The sequence below is a fragment of the Carcharodon carcharias genome, chromosome 14 (genome assembly GCF_017639515.1).
Source record: "Carcharodon carcharias isolate sCarCar2 chromosome 14, sCarCar2.pri, whole genome shotgun sequence".
In the NCBI taxonomy this organism is placed as follows: domain Eukaryota; kingdom Metazoa; phylum Chordata; class Chondrichthyes; order Lamniformes; family Lamnidae; genus Carcharodon; species Carcharodon carcharias.
Window position 1 is genome coordinate 17,270,055 of NC_054480.1, and position 17,567 is coordinate 17,287,621.

The 17,567-nt window shown below is 44.7% G+C and overlaps 1 protein-coding gene across 1 annotated transcript in view; it reads left to right on the plus strand.

Annotated features, from left to right (window-relative positions):
- Positions 1-17,567, plus strand: part of edem2 (ER degradation enhancer, mannosidase alpha-like 2) — a 38,846-nt gene that overhangs the window by 14,257 nt on the left and 7,022 nt on the right. Inside the window, exons 4-9 of the mRNA XM_041203758.1 lie at positions 2,096-2,201; positions 4,970-5,095; positions 9,585-9,796; positions 11,488-11,629; positions 13,380-13,504; positions 17,145-17,289. Of these exons, the coding sequence (XP_041059692.1) occupies positions 2,096-2,201; positions 4,970-5,095; positions 9,585-9,796; positions 11,488-11,629; positions 13,380-13,504; positions 17,145-17,289 (856 nt within the window). The remainder of the gene's footprint in view (positions 1-2,095; positions 2,202-4,969; positions 5,096-9,584; positions 9,797-11,487; positions 11,630-13,379; positions 13,505-17,144; positions 17,290-17,567) is intronic.

Consider the following 17,567-nt stretch of genomic DNA (forward strand, 5'->3'; position numbering starts at 1 on the left):
GTTACGTATATATATTGAATTGGCATTATTACCTCCTTTTTAAATTCAAACTCTGTTAATACCAGGAGTGGGACAAAGAGTTCATAACTGACAAAAATCTGTTCATCCCTCCTAATCTGGTCCTAAAAGTGTGAAGGAATACTGCCCACTTGCCTGGATGAGCGCAAACTCAACACCATCCAGCCCAAAACAGCCTGCTGGATTGGCACCCCATCCAACACCTTGAACAGTCGTTGCCTGCACCATTGGCACACAGCAATGTGTGCCACCTACAAATATGCACTGTAACAAGGCTCCTTTGACAGCACCTTCCAAATCTATGATCTTTACCACCTAGCAGAACATGGGCAGCAGATGCATAGGAACACTATGATCTGTGATTTCCCCCTTTAAGCCCTGCCCGTCCTGACTTGGAATGGTACTGCTGTTCCTTCGCTGTCTTTGGATCAAAATCCTGGAACTCCCGTCCCAACAGTTTTCTGGATGTTCCTACATCAGATGGACTGCAGTGATTCAAGAAGGACTGTTAGGAATGGGCAACAAATGCTCACCTTACCAGTGATGCCCACATCCCATGAAGGGATTAAAAAGGAAAAAAACCTGTTGAATGGAATGGGACCTTGGATTTGACCTGGACACTGATCTGCTGCAGTCTGAGTCAAGGAAAATTGTTGCTACTCCTGTTGTTTTTTCCAGTGATTGGGCTTAAATCTACAATGGCTTGGGGAAGGAATGGGTGTTTACAAGCCAAGGCATACTTTTAAAAATGAATACATCCCTGAATGATGCACGTGGTACCTTCTTTTTCAAGAGTGACATTGGAGAATATTTTCCATAAAATAATTAAGTTTATTTTTTTCCTTTAATGGAATAGATATTGACTTTTTAAAAAAAAAATTGACAGAAATATAGTAAAATTAACACAGTGGGGTTAGATTCCTATCTCTTCACTTTAAGGACCTGATGTCTAATAGGTGGATATCCGTTTATCGAATCAGGCAGCCGAAGACATTCTGTGAATCACAACTGTTATTGTTAAACTGTAGTTCAGTACTAATATCAATTTCCACTCTTCCCTTCTGGATCCTTTCCCTGCCCAGGAGTAAAACAAAGCCCCTCTTTTGGGAAAACCCAGTTCTTAAGTACAGGCTTCAATGAGCATCATCTGCTCTCAATTCACTCTGAAACTTGTCCTGATTTACGCTTAAAGGGACCTGCGTTTCTAACATTGTCACTTCAAACCAAATCCAGCCAAACTTTAAGGGTCCCAGGTTAAATGAGCTCAGTTTCTAGTGATCATCTATTCATACCTCAGAAACAAGAGTCCACCCCATTCCAATGAGTGTGCTTGGGTAGGAGACCCATGGTTGGCTGAGGTCTGAATTTCTCTGAAAAATTAAAGATAGCCCCCCCAACCACCACCCAGAGTCCAAATGGGCAAACAGACTGCTTCACACGAGCCAATGGTTGATGGCCATCATATGCTTCTTACTGCCACTGTTTTGCTGGGAATGATGTGTCTTGGAGGCATTAGAAAGATTCGTTTCCTTGTAGGAATCTAATTTTTCTGGTCAGGGGTGTGGGGTTGGGAATGTTGATATGTTGACCTTCTCAGCTGACGGACAAAATAGAAAACTGTCACGAGTGAGGGACTAGGTGGCATGTTGCTCCTCTAATCTATGAGCTGCAAACTAGGCCAAAATGATGAGGCTAATGTTGCCTCTCTCTCTGCTGGCTGAAAGGAGCCTGTATTAAATGAGTCTTTAAGGCATCTTAATCCAGTTCCAATGAGGTATAGGGAAAGAAAATGGTGTAGGGAATGAATATGTTATGTGAGCAAATGCCAGTAATATTGGGGCCTATGAAATAAACCCATGAGGCAGGTTGAACCTGCAGCTTTATTTCCCACACCCTTGAAGTGGTTAACATTATACAGCTTCACAGTACCAGTCCCCCTCCTGGATTCCGTTCAAGCAGCTATTATTAATATACATGACTTCTCCGCAGGCTCACTGCAGTAGTGGGGAAGGAGGGGGTGGCTGGGGTTATGAATGTGCAGATTCTCAAGTATTGTTCCAATCTCTTCTGCATTCAGGTGCTGGGTAATGTGACTGAATTTCAGAGAGTTTTTCACGTTCTTCAGGATGGAGTGAACTTTGACATAGACGTCAATGCATCTGTGTTTGAGACCAACATTCGAGGTAAGCTTGCAAGACATTCTTTGAAACCTTTACAAACTACAGAAATAACTTGCACTTTTGATGGCCTCCCAAAACACTTCACAGCCAATTAAGCACTTCTGAAGTGAAGTTGCTATTGCAGTGTAGGGAACATGGCAGCCAATTTGTGCACAGCAAGATCCTAAAAATATCATTGAAGGTAATGACCAGATCATCCATTTTTATCAGTGATGTTGGTCAGGCGATCAGAGATAAGTTCCTTGTTGTTCTTCAGATAGTGTCCTGGAATGTTTTACGCTGACCTGAGAGGGCACATGTGGCCTTAGCATAGCATCTCTTCCAAAAGGGCACCAATGACAGTATAGCACTCCCTCAGTACAATACTGGATTTTGTGCTCAGGTGTCTGGTGCGGGGCTTGAGCCCACAAACTTCTTGCCCAGAGGTGAGAGGGCTGAAATCTATAGCCCCTTCTCCTTTCCTTCCAACCACCTCCACTTAAAACCCATATTTTCCCAATCCTATCTCTATTCTATCTTAATTTAAAATTTCTGCTTAAGTTGAAGCTTTGGCCCATTTAAAAAAAAAATCTCATCTCTCCAACCGTTATTTCACGACAGGGTCTAACCATATTTAAGTAAGTCCATTATGGAATCACCCAACCTGACAACCCTTTCCAGCTGCTTATCACACTCTGTGTAAAGAAAAGCTAACAGGTGTCAATCTTAAATTTGGCCTTCAACAACTTGAACGTGTGACTTCTTATTTTGATGCCGTGATGAGTCTGAAAGAAAGGCTTTTGAGTTTATTTTCTGTGTGGTCTTGTTACGTGGGTTACTGCCCCATCTGTTGTGACATCTGAGTCTGTTGTCTCTTGTGGACAAAATCTTACATTGCCTACGTGTTATTCAATATAACAGCAGTTGCAAAGGAGCCACCATATGGCAAGATTATTCTCTTATGTGAGCATGAACAGTGACATCATCTTTGTAGCTGTTGTCCTACGTCCATTTGTTTAAAGTCTCCCCAAACGTTTTGCTTTCCCATTTTCAGGCATCTCTCATTCCATCACTAAACAAGGATTCTCAAATCTTTTTGGTTGAAGGACCCCTTTTCAAATGGATTAATAATCATAGACAGCACCCCCTTCTAAATTATAATATTATACGATATGAAAGTGCTGCATGTAAAGAGTGCTTTAATATTGTTTTGGATGCTAACTGTAGTTCAGTGAGTAGCACTCTCGCCTCTGAGTCAGAAGCTTATGGGTTCAAGTCCCACTCCAGGCCTTGAGCACAAAAGTCAAGGCTGACACTCCAATGCTGTTGGAGGTGCTGTCTTTTGGATGATACATGAGCTGAGGCCCTTTCCGCCCTCTCGAATGTAAAATGTCCAGTGGCTCTATTTCAGAGAGTAGAGGAGGTATTGCTAGCGTCTCAATCAACATCTCAAAAACAGATGATCTGATCATTATCATGTTGCTGTTTGTGGGAGCTTGCTGTGTGCAACATGACTGCCCCTTTTCTGCATTACATCAGTGACTATACTTTAAAAGTGCTTCATTGGCCGTAAAGCACTTTGGGATGTCCAGTGGTTATAAATGGCACTATAAAATGCAAGTCTTTTCTTAAAGAAAACATATTGGTTTACAGGTATCAGTGAGATTGTTGTGCCTACTTCTGAAAAGTTTGTCTGCCCTTGGTGTGGTGATTTTTGTCCCACTCTGCTCCTGTTTCCTGGCTTGCCCCAAGCCCACCTCATCATTCCTGCCACATTAACCGACCCCCCCCCACCCCCCAAAACCAAAGAAAGTCTCTGCTGATCCCCAGGGTCTACACCCCCACTTTGAGAACTGCTGCACCATACTTATGAGAACATAGCAGCTAGGCACCCATTGCTTGTGGCTTGTTCTGATGTGTGACTAGCTGCCACTGGGCGCAAGTGTATGGCATTGGGGGACACCTTCTGATTTTGTTCCTCTTCAGGAGAACAGTTGGCATCGGACTTGCTCCTGAAAGCAGGTGCGAGGTTAGGACTTCACCATTTAGTGAACAGCAGGAATAGAGATGTGCACTTGTGTTCCACCAGATTGTGTAACACCATTGCACTGCGCAGTGTTGAAAGACTGACAGCCCCTCCTGACAGCAACACTGGCTCTCCCTGGCTGCAGTAGCGACCGAGTCCACAGCAAAACCCCTCCAGTGTCTGAAAGGGTAAATATACTGGCATATAGCACTGAGCCGCATAAGATCAGGAAAATGCTGCTTTGGTTTGGATCTAAAAATATTTGTTTCTTTTGCATAGATTGTCTGTCTGAAGGGGACTTGAATAAAATTTTCAGTTTGCCAATTACTATCGAGTGTTTTTTCTTGAATTTGTTTTTTTATCTGCATAGGATTATATAGGATACATGGCGCACAAACAGGCCATTCAGCCCAACCAGTCAATGCTGGTGTTTATGCTTCACTCGAGCTTCCTCCCATCTTTCCTCATCTAAATCTACCATCGTAATCCTGTATTCCCTTCTCCTTCATAGACTTACCTAGCTTCCCCTTAAATGCATCTACACTATTCGCTGCAACCATTCCCGTTGAGACCCAGTTCCACCTTCTTACTGCTCTCTGGGTAAAGAAGTTTCCTCTGAATTCCCTATTGGATTTCTTGGTGACTATTTTAAGGCCTCTCGCTATTCTGTTCCCCAAAGAGGAAACTTTCTCTCTCTATCCACTTTTTCTGCCTGCCTGCATGTTTTAATGCTTTTTTTTGTTTGTGTGTTTGTTCCTTTCCATAGTGGTGGGAGGCTTATTGTCTGCTCACTTACTCTCTAAAGAGGGCGGAATCAAGGTGGAGCCAGGATGGCCCTGCTCTGGACCTTTGCTCAGATTGGCGGAGGAAGCTGCTCGCAGGCTGCTACCAGGTGAGGGCCCTACTTGCCACTCCTATACTGGCACACCAAGCATCCACCATCTTTCTTTTCTCTGTGAATGTTACCGTCATTCTGAAACATAATTACATTTGCAAACTGTTGCTCGGTGTTTCAAACACGTGCTACGCTTCACTTGACGGTGGTATAGCGTATAAGAGCAGGGAGGTTGTGCTAGAACTGTATAAAACACTAGTTAGAGTGCAGCCAGAGTCCTGTGTACAGCTCTGGTCACCGAATTACAGGGTGAATGTGATCACACTTGATGGGCACAGAGGGGATTTATGAGCATGTTGCCAAGAATGGAGAATTTTAACTGTGAGGAAAGTTTGGATATGCTTGGATTGTTTTCTTTGGAATAGTAGAGGTTCAGGAGGAGATTTAATTGAGGTGTATAAATTATGAGGGGCCTGGAGAAATTGGATAGGAAGGACCTATTTCCCTCAGCAGAGAGATCATTAATTGGGGGCATGGATTTGAAGTAATTGCTAGCAAGATTAGAGGGGAGTTGAGTAAATTTTTCAGGCCTGGAACTCACTGCCTGAAAGGCTGTTAGAGGCAGAAACACTCATATTTATAAAGCATTTGGAAATAAACTTGAAGTGCCATAACCCAAAGAGCTGCAGACCAAGAGTTGGGAAATGGGATTAGGCTGGATGGCTCTTTTTCAGCTGGTAGGGACAAAATGGGCCAAATGGCCTCCTTCAGTGCCACAATTTTTTCTACTTTTTTTTCCATTCATGCCCGTCCCTAGGTGCCCTTGAGAAGGTGGTGGTGAGCTGCCTTCTTGAACCGCTGCAGTCCATGTGGTGTAGGTACACCCACAGTGCTCTTAGTGGGGGGAGTTCCAGGATTTTGACCCAGCGACAGTGAAGGAACGGCGATATATTTCCAAGTCAGGATGGTGAGTGGCTTGGAGGGGAACTTCCAGGTGGTGGCGTTCCCATCTATCTGCTGCCCTTGTCCTTCTAGATGGTAGTAGTCGTGGGTTTGGAAGGTGCAGTTTAAGGAGCCTGAGTGAGTTCCTATTGCCGTAACTATTGAGCTGTAAGGCCTTTCACCCCTTGTCACCTTCAAAACAAGAATGAATATAAGGGAGTCAGATCCAGAACATTGCAATTTGGAATAAGACTGAAATAGACTTTTGAGTTTTCCATTACTTTTGGAAGTGATGAGTTTTGCTGGGTACAAATCCTGCTACCCCCAGGTATAGGCAGGCCCCTCATACCTTCTGCAACGTGAGTCCAGCTAGTGAGTCGGCAGGAATGGAGGGGAGGGGGGAACCAAACCGGAATCCCATCCTGCCACTGATCACCCATTTGCAAATTTAACTGACAATTTTCCCACTGAAAAGAGTTTTCCAAAACCTGGAGTCGGGAACCTTAAATTTTGTTGAGTTGCAGTTTGTCAGTTGACGTATCATATTCGCAGGACGGTTGTGGGTGCGTTTCAGTTCACTCTGAGTCTAAGTTGCTGTTACAACACACACTTTTACATGCACGTTGTGGCCTGGAGCTATGGATGGTGATGGTAGAAGCTCCACCACGCGGCTGACCAGGAGTCTCCCCCCACTCTTACCGCCTGCCATGGGCGTGCATCGGAAAGGTTTACAGATTGAAGCACAATCTGTTTGGCCGGGTTATGAACACACCTTCCTTGGCCATAAAGGCCTGGAGCGGGACTCGAGCCCGGAGCTTCTGGATCAGAGGCAGGGACACCACGCACTGCACCACAAGACCCCCATCATAGGATGGTAATCGGGCGCAAATGTGAAAAAAATACATGCAACAAGTCAGCCGCTTATGGAATACCAAACAGATGTAGCATCAATGGGCTCAGCAAAAACAAAAGGTGAAATAAAAGCTTGAAGGGCTCTTTGAGCCACCTTGTGGCTGACAGGGTATTTCACTTTGAGCTGAGGTACATTATTTCTTTATGTTAAACATTAAAAACTTGAGCCCATCATTTATCCACCCACCAAAAAAAAAGGTTAAATATTTACCTATGCTGGAGGGAAAAAGTGATTCCCTGGCGGGATGCAGGTAATGTTGCCAAGGCCCTATTTATTGCCCACTCTGCATTGATATGGCGCCCTTCATAACCTCAGGATGTCCCAAAACACTTCAGAGCTGGTGAAGTTCTTTAGAAGAGATGAGGTGTTCCGAATCACGAGGAGTCTGGTCAGACTATATCAGAAGGGTGGAGACGCAGAGGACGTCGACTATAGAGCGGGCGGCAGAAGAATCGATGGCAATATGAGGAGAAAGTTTCTAATGCAGCGGGTGGTTAGGGTCTGGAGTGCTCTGCCTGCGAGTGAAGGAGGCAGATTCAGTCACGTCGCAGGGGAATTGGATAAGCACCTGCTGGAGAAATATCTGCAGAGCTTTGGGGAAAGGGCTGGGAGTGCGATTAGTGAACTTGCTTTTGCAGGGAGCCGGAAGGGACGTGATGGGCCGAATGGCCACCTCCTGTGCTGTAACCATTCTATGACTCGGCACAGTCAATCATTGTGATGTAGGAGAGGTGGCAGCCAGCTTGCGCCAAGCAAGCTCCCACCAACAGCAATGTCAGAATGACCAGATAATCTGCTTTTATTGATATTTATTTAGGGATAAACATTGGCCAGGACACCAGAGAGAACTTCTCAACCCTCGCGTTGGTGATCAGGATCCTTGGACCTTCTCCATCCTTGTGTTGTTGACATTCCCACAGTGATGTTGGGCAGAGAATCCCAAAATATTGACCTGTAATGTTGAAGGAGCGATGTGTGACTTTGATAGGAACTTGGTGTTCTCACAACATTGCTGCTCTTGTTTTTCTCAATGCTGGCAGTTGCAGGGGAGGGAGATGCTGTCAAAATAATCTTGGTGAGTCGCTTCTGCGATTCTATATATAGCCTATACCACAGCCACAGTGTGCCACAGGGTGGTGGAGTGAGTGGATATGGAGTCTAGTGGGGGAGGTTGCCAGTCAAGCAAAATACCCCATATTGGAAGATCTCGAGCTTTTTGAATGTTGTCTGTCGCAGCTGCACCCAGGCAATATGTCATGCCTGACTTGAGCCTTGTAGTGGATGAGAAGGCTTTGAGGGATCAGGAGGTGAGCCATTAATTATGAAGTAGCATTATTTCCAAGCTCCCCTCCAAGCCACACATAATCCCATCTTGTACATACGTCACCCTTCCTTCACCGTCAACTGGGTCAAAAGCCTTGTAATTCTCTACCCAACAGCACTGTGGGAGCACCCTCACAATATGGGTACTGTAGCAGTTCATGAAGAAGGCACAGCACCACCTTTGCAAGGGCAAGTCAGGATCGGCACTAAATACCAGCCCTACTAGCAATGTCCACATCCAGAGAATTTTGTTTTCAAATCTTATGAATTGTTTGTCCCGCCTCTTAAGCTCCATCCCTACCTGGTTATGTGGGTGCGCAAGCTATCCATCACCAGACCACTGCAATGTCTGTCTCAGCTACTTCAGATATTGTTTTCCATTCTGCTTGGCAGTGCCTCGGTGTGCTCCAGCCACGAAAAGCCCATGGTATATCCTGTGGCACTGGAGGCTGATGCTCGAATACAATGCACCATGCCAGCATTTGGACAGGTTTGCCTTGAAGCCAATCATTGGGAGCTGTGATGCAAGTTGTACACACCGACGAACCTGCATCATTCTTTAATCTGGCCTCTTTCTTAAACAGTCAATGCCTCACCTCCTGAGTCAGTCTGCAGAATGCAGTGTAGGAAAAGAAACCGAAAGGAGAAACCATCTTGAGATATTTATGGGCAAGGAAGGCCCATCTTAATTCATCAATCCAGGAATACCTTACACTTCTTCCAATGCAGCAACTCATTGTTTCCTGCTTTTCACCCTTACTTTTTGATCGGAGCTTTTGATTTGTCCCTTTCTTGTGTCGGTCACTCTTTGTGAAGGAAAACTTCCTGTTATCAGTGCTAAATTTACCTTTTACTGAGCCTGTGTCTCCCAACTTACTCTTGGAATTTAGTTTAAAACAATATCCTGAGTTTATCATTTGCATTCCCTTTATAAGATGTTCTATTGGAGGCCCCCTGCTCAGGCTGAAAAGCCCAAGATTCTCCAGCCTTTTCAAGAACATCAACTTGCGTTTTGATAGCACCTCTTAATGCACTGAAACATCCCGAGACACTTCTCAGGCGCGTTATCAAACAAAATTTGACAGCGACTGACATTGACAAGGAGATCTTGGGACATGAGAATTTGATTAAGGGCTAGTTTTAAGGAGCTTGTGAAAGGAGGAGAGGGAGGTAGAGAGATTTAGGGAGGGAATTCCAGAGCTTAGGGCCTCAGCAGCGGAAGGCAGGCCTTTGAAGCCAGGTCTCATAACGCAGCCCTCAGTAGCTGTAGCATTATAGTTCAGGGTTTAGCTTGATTTTGTTGATACACCTTCACCGAGTGCCAAAGCTCAGGGTGTGGTGAAAAAAATACATGTATTTTATTTCAAGCTTTCCAGACTCCAACAGGAATGCCTTATGGAACAGTGAACCTCATGAACGGAGTTAATCCCAGTGAGACCCCAGTCACTTGCACTGCTGGTATCGGCACCTTCATTCTGGAATTTGCTACTCTCAGCCGTCTGACAGGTGACCCTGTGTTTGAGGAAGTAGCGAGGAAAGCACTGGACGCACTATGGAACAGCCGATCGGATATTGGGCTTGTGAGTATTTCTTCTTAGTCGAATGTAGAAGAAATCCAGCCAACCGGCAGCACTCACTCAGCCCCGAATAAAATACACATGCATTTCCCATAAAGCAGATTGTGACCCTTGCACAACTATTTTGTTCCTGTTCCACCGTGCACTGCTAATTTTAAATACCAGTTGGAAATGAATTGCATATCTCACAGAAATTACGTATTGTTGAACTTTGGTCATCAAGAGAACTTGGTTATCAACTGCAAGTTTGGATTTGTCATTAATGAGATTTGGCTGCTTGTAGTTGGCACTATCTAGGAAAGAGTCAATTTTACTTTATTTTTTACAGTTAATTAGTGATCCATTGCTGCTGTTTCACAAGTCATACCTTTACTGTCACTTGCCCCTGTACTCAATGTCATTTACCAAGACATTCACCCCTAAGCTCTGAAATTCTGCACCAGACATCACCACCTCTTGATCCTCCATAAAGGTGCTCTTTCAGGCCTACATCTTTGACTACTTGTCCTAAGAAGCTCAATGTCAAATTTTGTTTGATGACACTCCTCTTATTATTTGATGGGATGTGGGCATCGCTGTTAAGGCCGGCATTTATTGCCCATTCCTAATTGCCCTTCAGAAGGTGGGGGTGAGCCATGTCCTTGAACTGCTGCAGTCCATGTGGTGTAGGTACATCCTCAGTGCTGTTAGGGAGGATTTTGACCTATGACAGTGAAGGAACAGCAATATGGTTCATGTGAAGGGCCTGGGGATGTTTTACTGTGTTAAAGGTGCCAAATCAATACAAGTTGTTGATCGGTTCCTTTCCACTAGCTGGCTTTCCCATAGTTCTGAAGGAGCCAGATCTGGAGTTATGTGTAATGGGAATGCTTCTTATCTTTGGTCAGCCGTTGTGACAAGAATGTGGAGCTGTAGAAGAGTTGACCGTCAAAATTTTGTGACCCTACAAGGACAGTCATAGTCACCGGGATGAACTCAGCAGGTCTGGCAGCATCGGCAGAGAAGAGCAAAGTTGACGTTTCGAGTCCTCATGACCCTTCAACAGGGTCATGAGGACCTGTTGAAGGGTCATGAGGACTCAAAACGTCAACCTTGCTCTTCTCCGCCGATGCTTCCAGACCTGCTGAGTCTTTCCAGATATTTCTGTTTTTGTTTTGGATTTCCAGTATTCGCAGTATTTTTGTTTTTATTATTATAGTCACCCGGACGCCCTGAGATTTCCAGTGCAGTGCCTCTCTATCGAAGTCCAAAAATAATGACACACTTCCCCTTTAAAACAAAAGAAAATTCTTCTCTGGGTAGGTAGACTGGAGTGTATAACAGGCACATGGAATACCACTAGTTCCACTGCAAGCCACACACCATCCTGACTTGGAAATATATTGCCGTCGCCGTTCCTTCACTGTCGCTGGGTCAAAACCCTGGAAGTCCCCTCATAGCACTGCGTCTACCTACACCGCATAGACCGCAGTGGTTCAAGAAGATGCCTCACCACCACCTTCTCCAGGGCAATTAGGGATGGACGATAAAGCTGGCCTAGCTAGTGAAGCCCACGTACAACAAATGAATAAAAAAGAATCTCATTACTGAACCCAAATCCACTTTATTTGTTTCAGTAACTATAGAATCAGGAAATATTTTAGCTAAATCTTTTCTGTTTTGCCTGTTTCCCCCTCAACACATCTTTTGCATAGGTTGGAAACCATATCGATGTCCTAACGTCAAAGTGGGTGGCACAGGATGCTGGGATTGGGGCAGGGATCGACTCTTACTTTGAATATCTGGTGAAAGGAGCCATCCTATTACAGGATGAAGGGCTGATGTCTTCCTTCCTTGGTGAGAATTGTGTTCTAATTAACTCAGCTTCTGTGTCGTGATTTCCTCTGCAGCTTTCGATGTCTGGTGGTGTGAGGGGCATAAAATATCCGCCTCGTGTATGTTTACATGACCCATGCCAGTTGGTGACGTTGAAACTAATACACAGCGGCTTTCTTTACTGGAGAGAGTTTATTGACTTAGTTCACAGTCAACACTACTCACACACCAGTGTCCCAGCTATCCCCATTGTTAGGTGTTCCAGTAGCCATCACCTGTTTAACAACATAATTGACATTAAACCTTGACAGTGTAATCAGTAAGGCATGGACAAGTATTTACCTGTCTCATGGTGAGGCAGAGTAAGAGGGAGCTTTCCTCGATAACTAACCTATACAGAGTAATTGTATCTGACCTAATAATGCTTGATCAGACAATGGGTAGTGCTTTACTTTTTATTTTATTTGCGCTTATCTGACTTGGTCACTTGGATTATTGAGTTATATCCTTCTGCAAGAAGCAGGGAGAAGGGGACTCTGATCATAAAGGCAACTGTTTGAATTAGTTTTGTTAAGAAGATGGAATGTGGTTTAACGTATTTAACTCTGGATTAAAACAATGGGCCAGAATTTCCTGGATTGCGGGTCTGCGGAAAATGTGTTGAAATTTATGCTGGTTTCTGCACGGACCTGGCCAGTGAGAAACTTGCATCACAATTTCCTGCTAATCTCACTTGAACCGGTGCAAGCAAGTGCAGATGCACTACCGCCAATAGGAGTAATAGTGGGGGCGATGCTGTTTTCTACCACCTTCTCAGCCTCTTGTCTCTGCTGTTGCTGCTCTTCCATTTGTTATCTGTGGCAGGAGTGTTTCCTTTGTGAAGGCCATTTTAGCTGCATAGTCCCGGAGAGAGGGCAAGGTATGAAAAATCTACACTGAGGCAGCACTGTGGTTAAGAATAGTCCCGTCAGTTTAATGTAAGAAAAGTTTAAGAAATAATGTGTGAGGAAAAGAAGTTAAAAGTCCTGGGTGCCCTCGGGCCACACTGCCTAAATCTATAGACATGGATCTATGTTAGCTTGTTCTTTGTAGGAATTCCAGGAAATTTGCATGAGCTGACCTTAGGGTGGAGCTGTCTAAATGGGCAGCAGAGGGTTTCAGAGCAACTGTCTTGCATGCGATGCAAGTGATGGAGGAAATTCATGCCTTTTGATGTTTCGGTGTCAATTGATTAAATGTGCATTTCCTTTGGGGAGATAAAGCGGCCTATTGCAGCTCTTGCACCGTAGTTATGGTGCAACTTTTCAGGAAATTCTGGTTGCAGTGTTGCTCTAAGTGTGTAAATGATTTCCCTGCGAGTAACACACACTCAAGTTTAATACCCTTTTGATATCATCTGGTTAACTTGTGAAATGAAACAGGTCAAGATTTAAAATAGCTTACGTTCTGTATAAAGCAGTGCACTAACAGGAGAAATTAAACCCCTTTGAGAAGTGGACACTTGTACAACGTGTACTTTGGAAATTTTCCTTGCCTTAATAATCAGAACATTGAGACAGTAATTATGTCACTCTGGTAGGACACAGAACATTCTGGGCTAGACTCTAATCTACCAACACAAGGAGTAACTGAGAGTGAATTCTTATTCATCGCAGAGAATACCAACTGTCACAGTAATCGAATAGTTCAGCGTTTTAAGTATTTATCCCTGTTGAAAAATTAATCTCGATTTAGTTCCTTCCTATAATTTATTTCTTTTTTGTTCTGATAGATTATGATAAAGTAATTAAGAATTACACAAAGTTTGAAGACTGGTATGTGTGGGTTCAGATGTACAAAGGCACCATCTCCATGCCTGTCTTCCAGTCTCTCGACGCTTTCTGGCCAGGACTACAGGTCAGAATTGCTGGGCTGTTGTGCTGAACTCAGCCCTCTTGGGTTTTGTCTCTTCTCTTGCAATGTTTCTTTCTTACAAACTTTAAATTTGGCTAAAATTTCACTCCAAAAGGGCACGTCCACCAGTTACGGCTTGGGTTGCAGTGGCTTGGCAAATTGGACCTGTTGTTATTGCAAAGTTCCTTTTGAAGAGAAACTCGATGATAAATTGTTCCTGTGCCCCCAGTCCAATCCATAACCCAGTGAGAACAAGGCTATGGTGGAAAGAGGGAAGCTGGGATTGTGCTCTTTCAAGCCGAGAAAGGGTGATTTAACAGAGTTGCTCAGAATGATGAGGGTTCTTGATAAAGCACTCCTAATGGAAAATATGTGGCAGAGGTTGGACTCAGCTCTGATAAAAGAAAGATTTGCATTTATATAGCGCCTTTCATGACCTCAGGATATCCCAAAGTGCTTTACAGCAAACCAGGTACTTTTGGAGCATAGTCAGTGTTGAAGTGGGAACACCATCACCTGCAAGTTCCCGTCCGAGTCATTCACCATCCTGACTTGGAAATATATCATCAATCTTTCACTGTTGCAGAGTCAAAATCCTGGAACTCCCTCCCTAACAGCACTGTGGGTGTACCTACACCATAGGGACTGCAGCGGTTCAAGGCGGCAACTCATCACCACCTTCTCAAGGGAGATTAGGGATGGGCAATAAATGCTGGCCCAGCCAGCGAGACCCACATCCCGTGAATGAATAAATAAAAAAAGAAATGTAGGAAAGGCAGCAGTCAATTCATACACAGCCAGCTCCCACAAACATCAATATTATAGCGACCAGATAATCTTTTTTTTAGCAATGTCAATTAAGGGATTAATACTGGCCAGGAAAATGGGGGCAACTGCTCTGCTTTGAAATAGTGCCAAGGGATCTTTTACATCAACATGAGAAGATAGGCGCGGCCTTAGTTTAATGTCTCTGCTGAGAGATGGCGTCTCTGATAGTTCAGCCTTTCCCTCAGTACTGCACTGCAGTTTTAGCTTAGATATTTATGCTCAAGTCTCTTTTGGTTTGGGGGGGGGGGGGGGGGGGGGGGGGGGGTTGGGGGGTGATGCGGTGTTGAACCCACGATCTTCTAATTCAGGTGTGAGAGTGCCACCCACTGAGACACGGCTGACATCTGATTAACTTGCACGTTTTCTGGGAGTTAGTCACTTTGCTGTATCTTACCATGCCTGTAATAGTCTGGGAACAAATATCCTCTTTTCCTTCCTGCATAACCCCACCTTTTATAGCGTTTTTACAGCTGTTTGGCACTCCCTCATAACAATGCAGCTAAGATCAGAAACTCTGCGCACTGGGATAGAACCCATGCCATAACTGTGGTTCGGGTTGTTGGTTCGATAACACATTGTTCTATAAAAACATATAATTTTATTTATAAGCTAAGCTTACGATTACTTAACTTTGTTATCATTATAACGTGCAACCATGGGGATTTTGAAGGGAAAAAAACTAGGTGGACTTGGGTCTTTTTTCATTGAGCAATTCCTGCGTTCCTGGCAGTTTTTCAAAGGGCTTTTGTTTGAAGAACAGGGATGGAATATAACATGGACAGGGCACTGCAGTGCAGTATCTCAAATCAACATCTTGGGGGCTACCCAGATACGGAACTGGACTAGCCATATAAATACTGTGGCTACAAGAACAGGTCGGAGGCTAGGAATCCTGCGGCGAGCAACTCACCTCCTGACTCCCCAAAGCCTATCCAATTTAATTTTGGGTCGGGCAGTTCAGGTCAAACTGGGTCGGTTGGGGTCAAGGGTCGCTTGGAGTGCGGGAATAGACTGGCGTGCAAGTGGCGAAGGGGATAACTAGTCAGAGGCCACACCGCGCTAGTTATCCCCTTTACCAATTGCACGCCGGTCTGTTCCCGCACTCCGAACGACCCTTGACCCCAACCAACCCAGTTTGACCTGAACTGCCCGACCTGAAATCCAGCCAGATCTGAAACCTGGCACGGCCTCTGCGCCATGATCATATTGAATGAGGGGTTGCACAGGTTTGATCCACTTTTATGTTCTTATGTTCAAACCATTTCAAAAAGGGTGTTGCACTATGCAAAGTTGCCTGGCCAATTTATTGTGGTATAATCCTGGCTTTTGACCTTGTTACCTGGAAACGACAATGTAAGCAGTTTCAAGAGCCAAGGAGCTCGATTAGATCATAGAATCCAGCAGCAGTAGGAGGCCATTCAGCCCATTGTACCTGACCCAGCTGTTTTCTAATTCGTTCCACTCCTTTGCTCTTTCCCCAAATCGCTGCTTTTTTTTTCTTTTTTAGGTATATATGTCTATTCATTCTGCTTCCACCATACTTTCCAGCAGTGCATCCCAGATCATAGCAACTTGCTGTGTTTACAAATAGAAATGTCAGCCCTTGGTTCATCCCCCTCCCTCACACCTCCTGTGGCCCAATCGTTATCAGTCTATAGAAGCATGGGACTTAGGAGCAAGAGTAGGGCATTCAGCAGTGGCTAATCTGGTTGTGGTCTCAATTCCGCTTTCCCGTCTGCGACCCCCCCCCCTCCCCCCGCCCCATAACCCTTGACTCCCTTGTCTGTCAAAAACCTTCTAACCCTGCCTTGAGCAAGTTCAATGACCCAGCCTCCACTGCTTTCTGGGGGAAGAGAATTCCACAGACTAACGACCCTTTGAGAGGAAAAAATTCTCCTAATCTCCATGTTAAACGTTCCCTGGTTACTGACCCACCTGCCGGTGGAACAATTTCTCCTTATTTACTGTGTCAAAGCCCTTCATAATTTAGAGCACCCCTATTAAATCACCCCAATGCCTTCTCTGCTCTGGAATTCCCTGCCTAAACCTCTCCACTTCCCTCAGCCTCCCTTTAAGACGCTTCTTAAACCTACCTCTTTGACCAAGTTTTTTGTGGTCACCTGCCTTAGCATAGAATTGTAGAATGGTTACAGCACAGAAGGAGGCTACTTGGCCTGCCGTACCTGTGCTGGCTGTCTACAAGGGCAGTTCACCTCGTGCTACACCCTCACCTTTACCCCCGTGGCACTGCAAGCTTTTTCCCTTCAGATTGAAGAGAAAGCCACGATTGAATCTGCCTCCACCACACTTCCAGGCAGTGCTGTCCAGACCCTAACCACTCGCTGCGGGAGAACGTTTTCCTCAAGTCTACGTTGCTTCTTTTGCCAATCACCTTAAATCTGTGCCCCCTTGTTCGCGATCCAGTTTCTCCCAATCTGCTCTCTCCAGACTGCTCATGATTTTGAATTTTCTCATGTAGCTCTATCAGTATTTTCCCGATAATCACTCTTGTGAATGTTATAATGTTACTATATTATAGGCATTATATAAATGCAGGTTGTTGTCAGGAGAACAATTCCAGATGTGCTTCTGGAGAGAGAAATTATTGGCTGAAGGGAGGGCACACAGGATTGATCCATCAATAGGAACCAGCTTGTTAGTCCCAGTGGCGATTTTTTGCTTTGAAAAGCCCTTCTCTGCTCTTTATGATGTACCTTAAGAAATTAAGACTTGTTTTAAAACTCTTCTATCTTAAACCAGACCTTCTTGCCTTTTAAGCCGGGGCTGATGCACGCTTTTATTTCTTCCACCGTAGAGCCTGATTGGCGACATTAGTAATGCCATGAAAACATTCCACAACTATTACCAGGTTTGGAAGCAGTACGGTGGCCTCCCTGAGTTCTACAGCATCCCTCAGGGTTCGACTGTGGACAAGCGGGAAGGCTATCCACTACGGCCAGGTGAGAAAAGGAAAAGAAAAACCTTTCATTTCAGTAGCACCTTTCAAGTCCTCGGAATGCCTGAGAGCACTTCACAGCCAAGCGCAGGCATTGTATTTGACGTAGGCAAGTGCAGCGAATATTGTGCTCTCAGCAACAGTAAATAAGATAGACAACTAGTTAATCTGTTAAATACCAGCTATTTGGTCCTAGGACAACCCTTGCTGACAGCCCCTTTCTGTAATTTTCATGTGGATATATAATAGATTTCTTTTCCAATATTCCCCGCCCCATTGCTC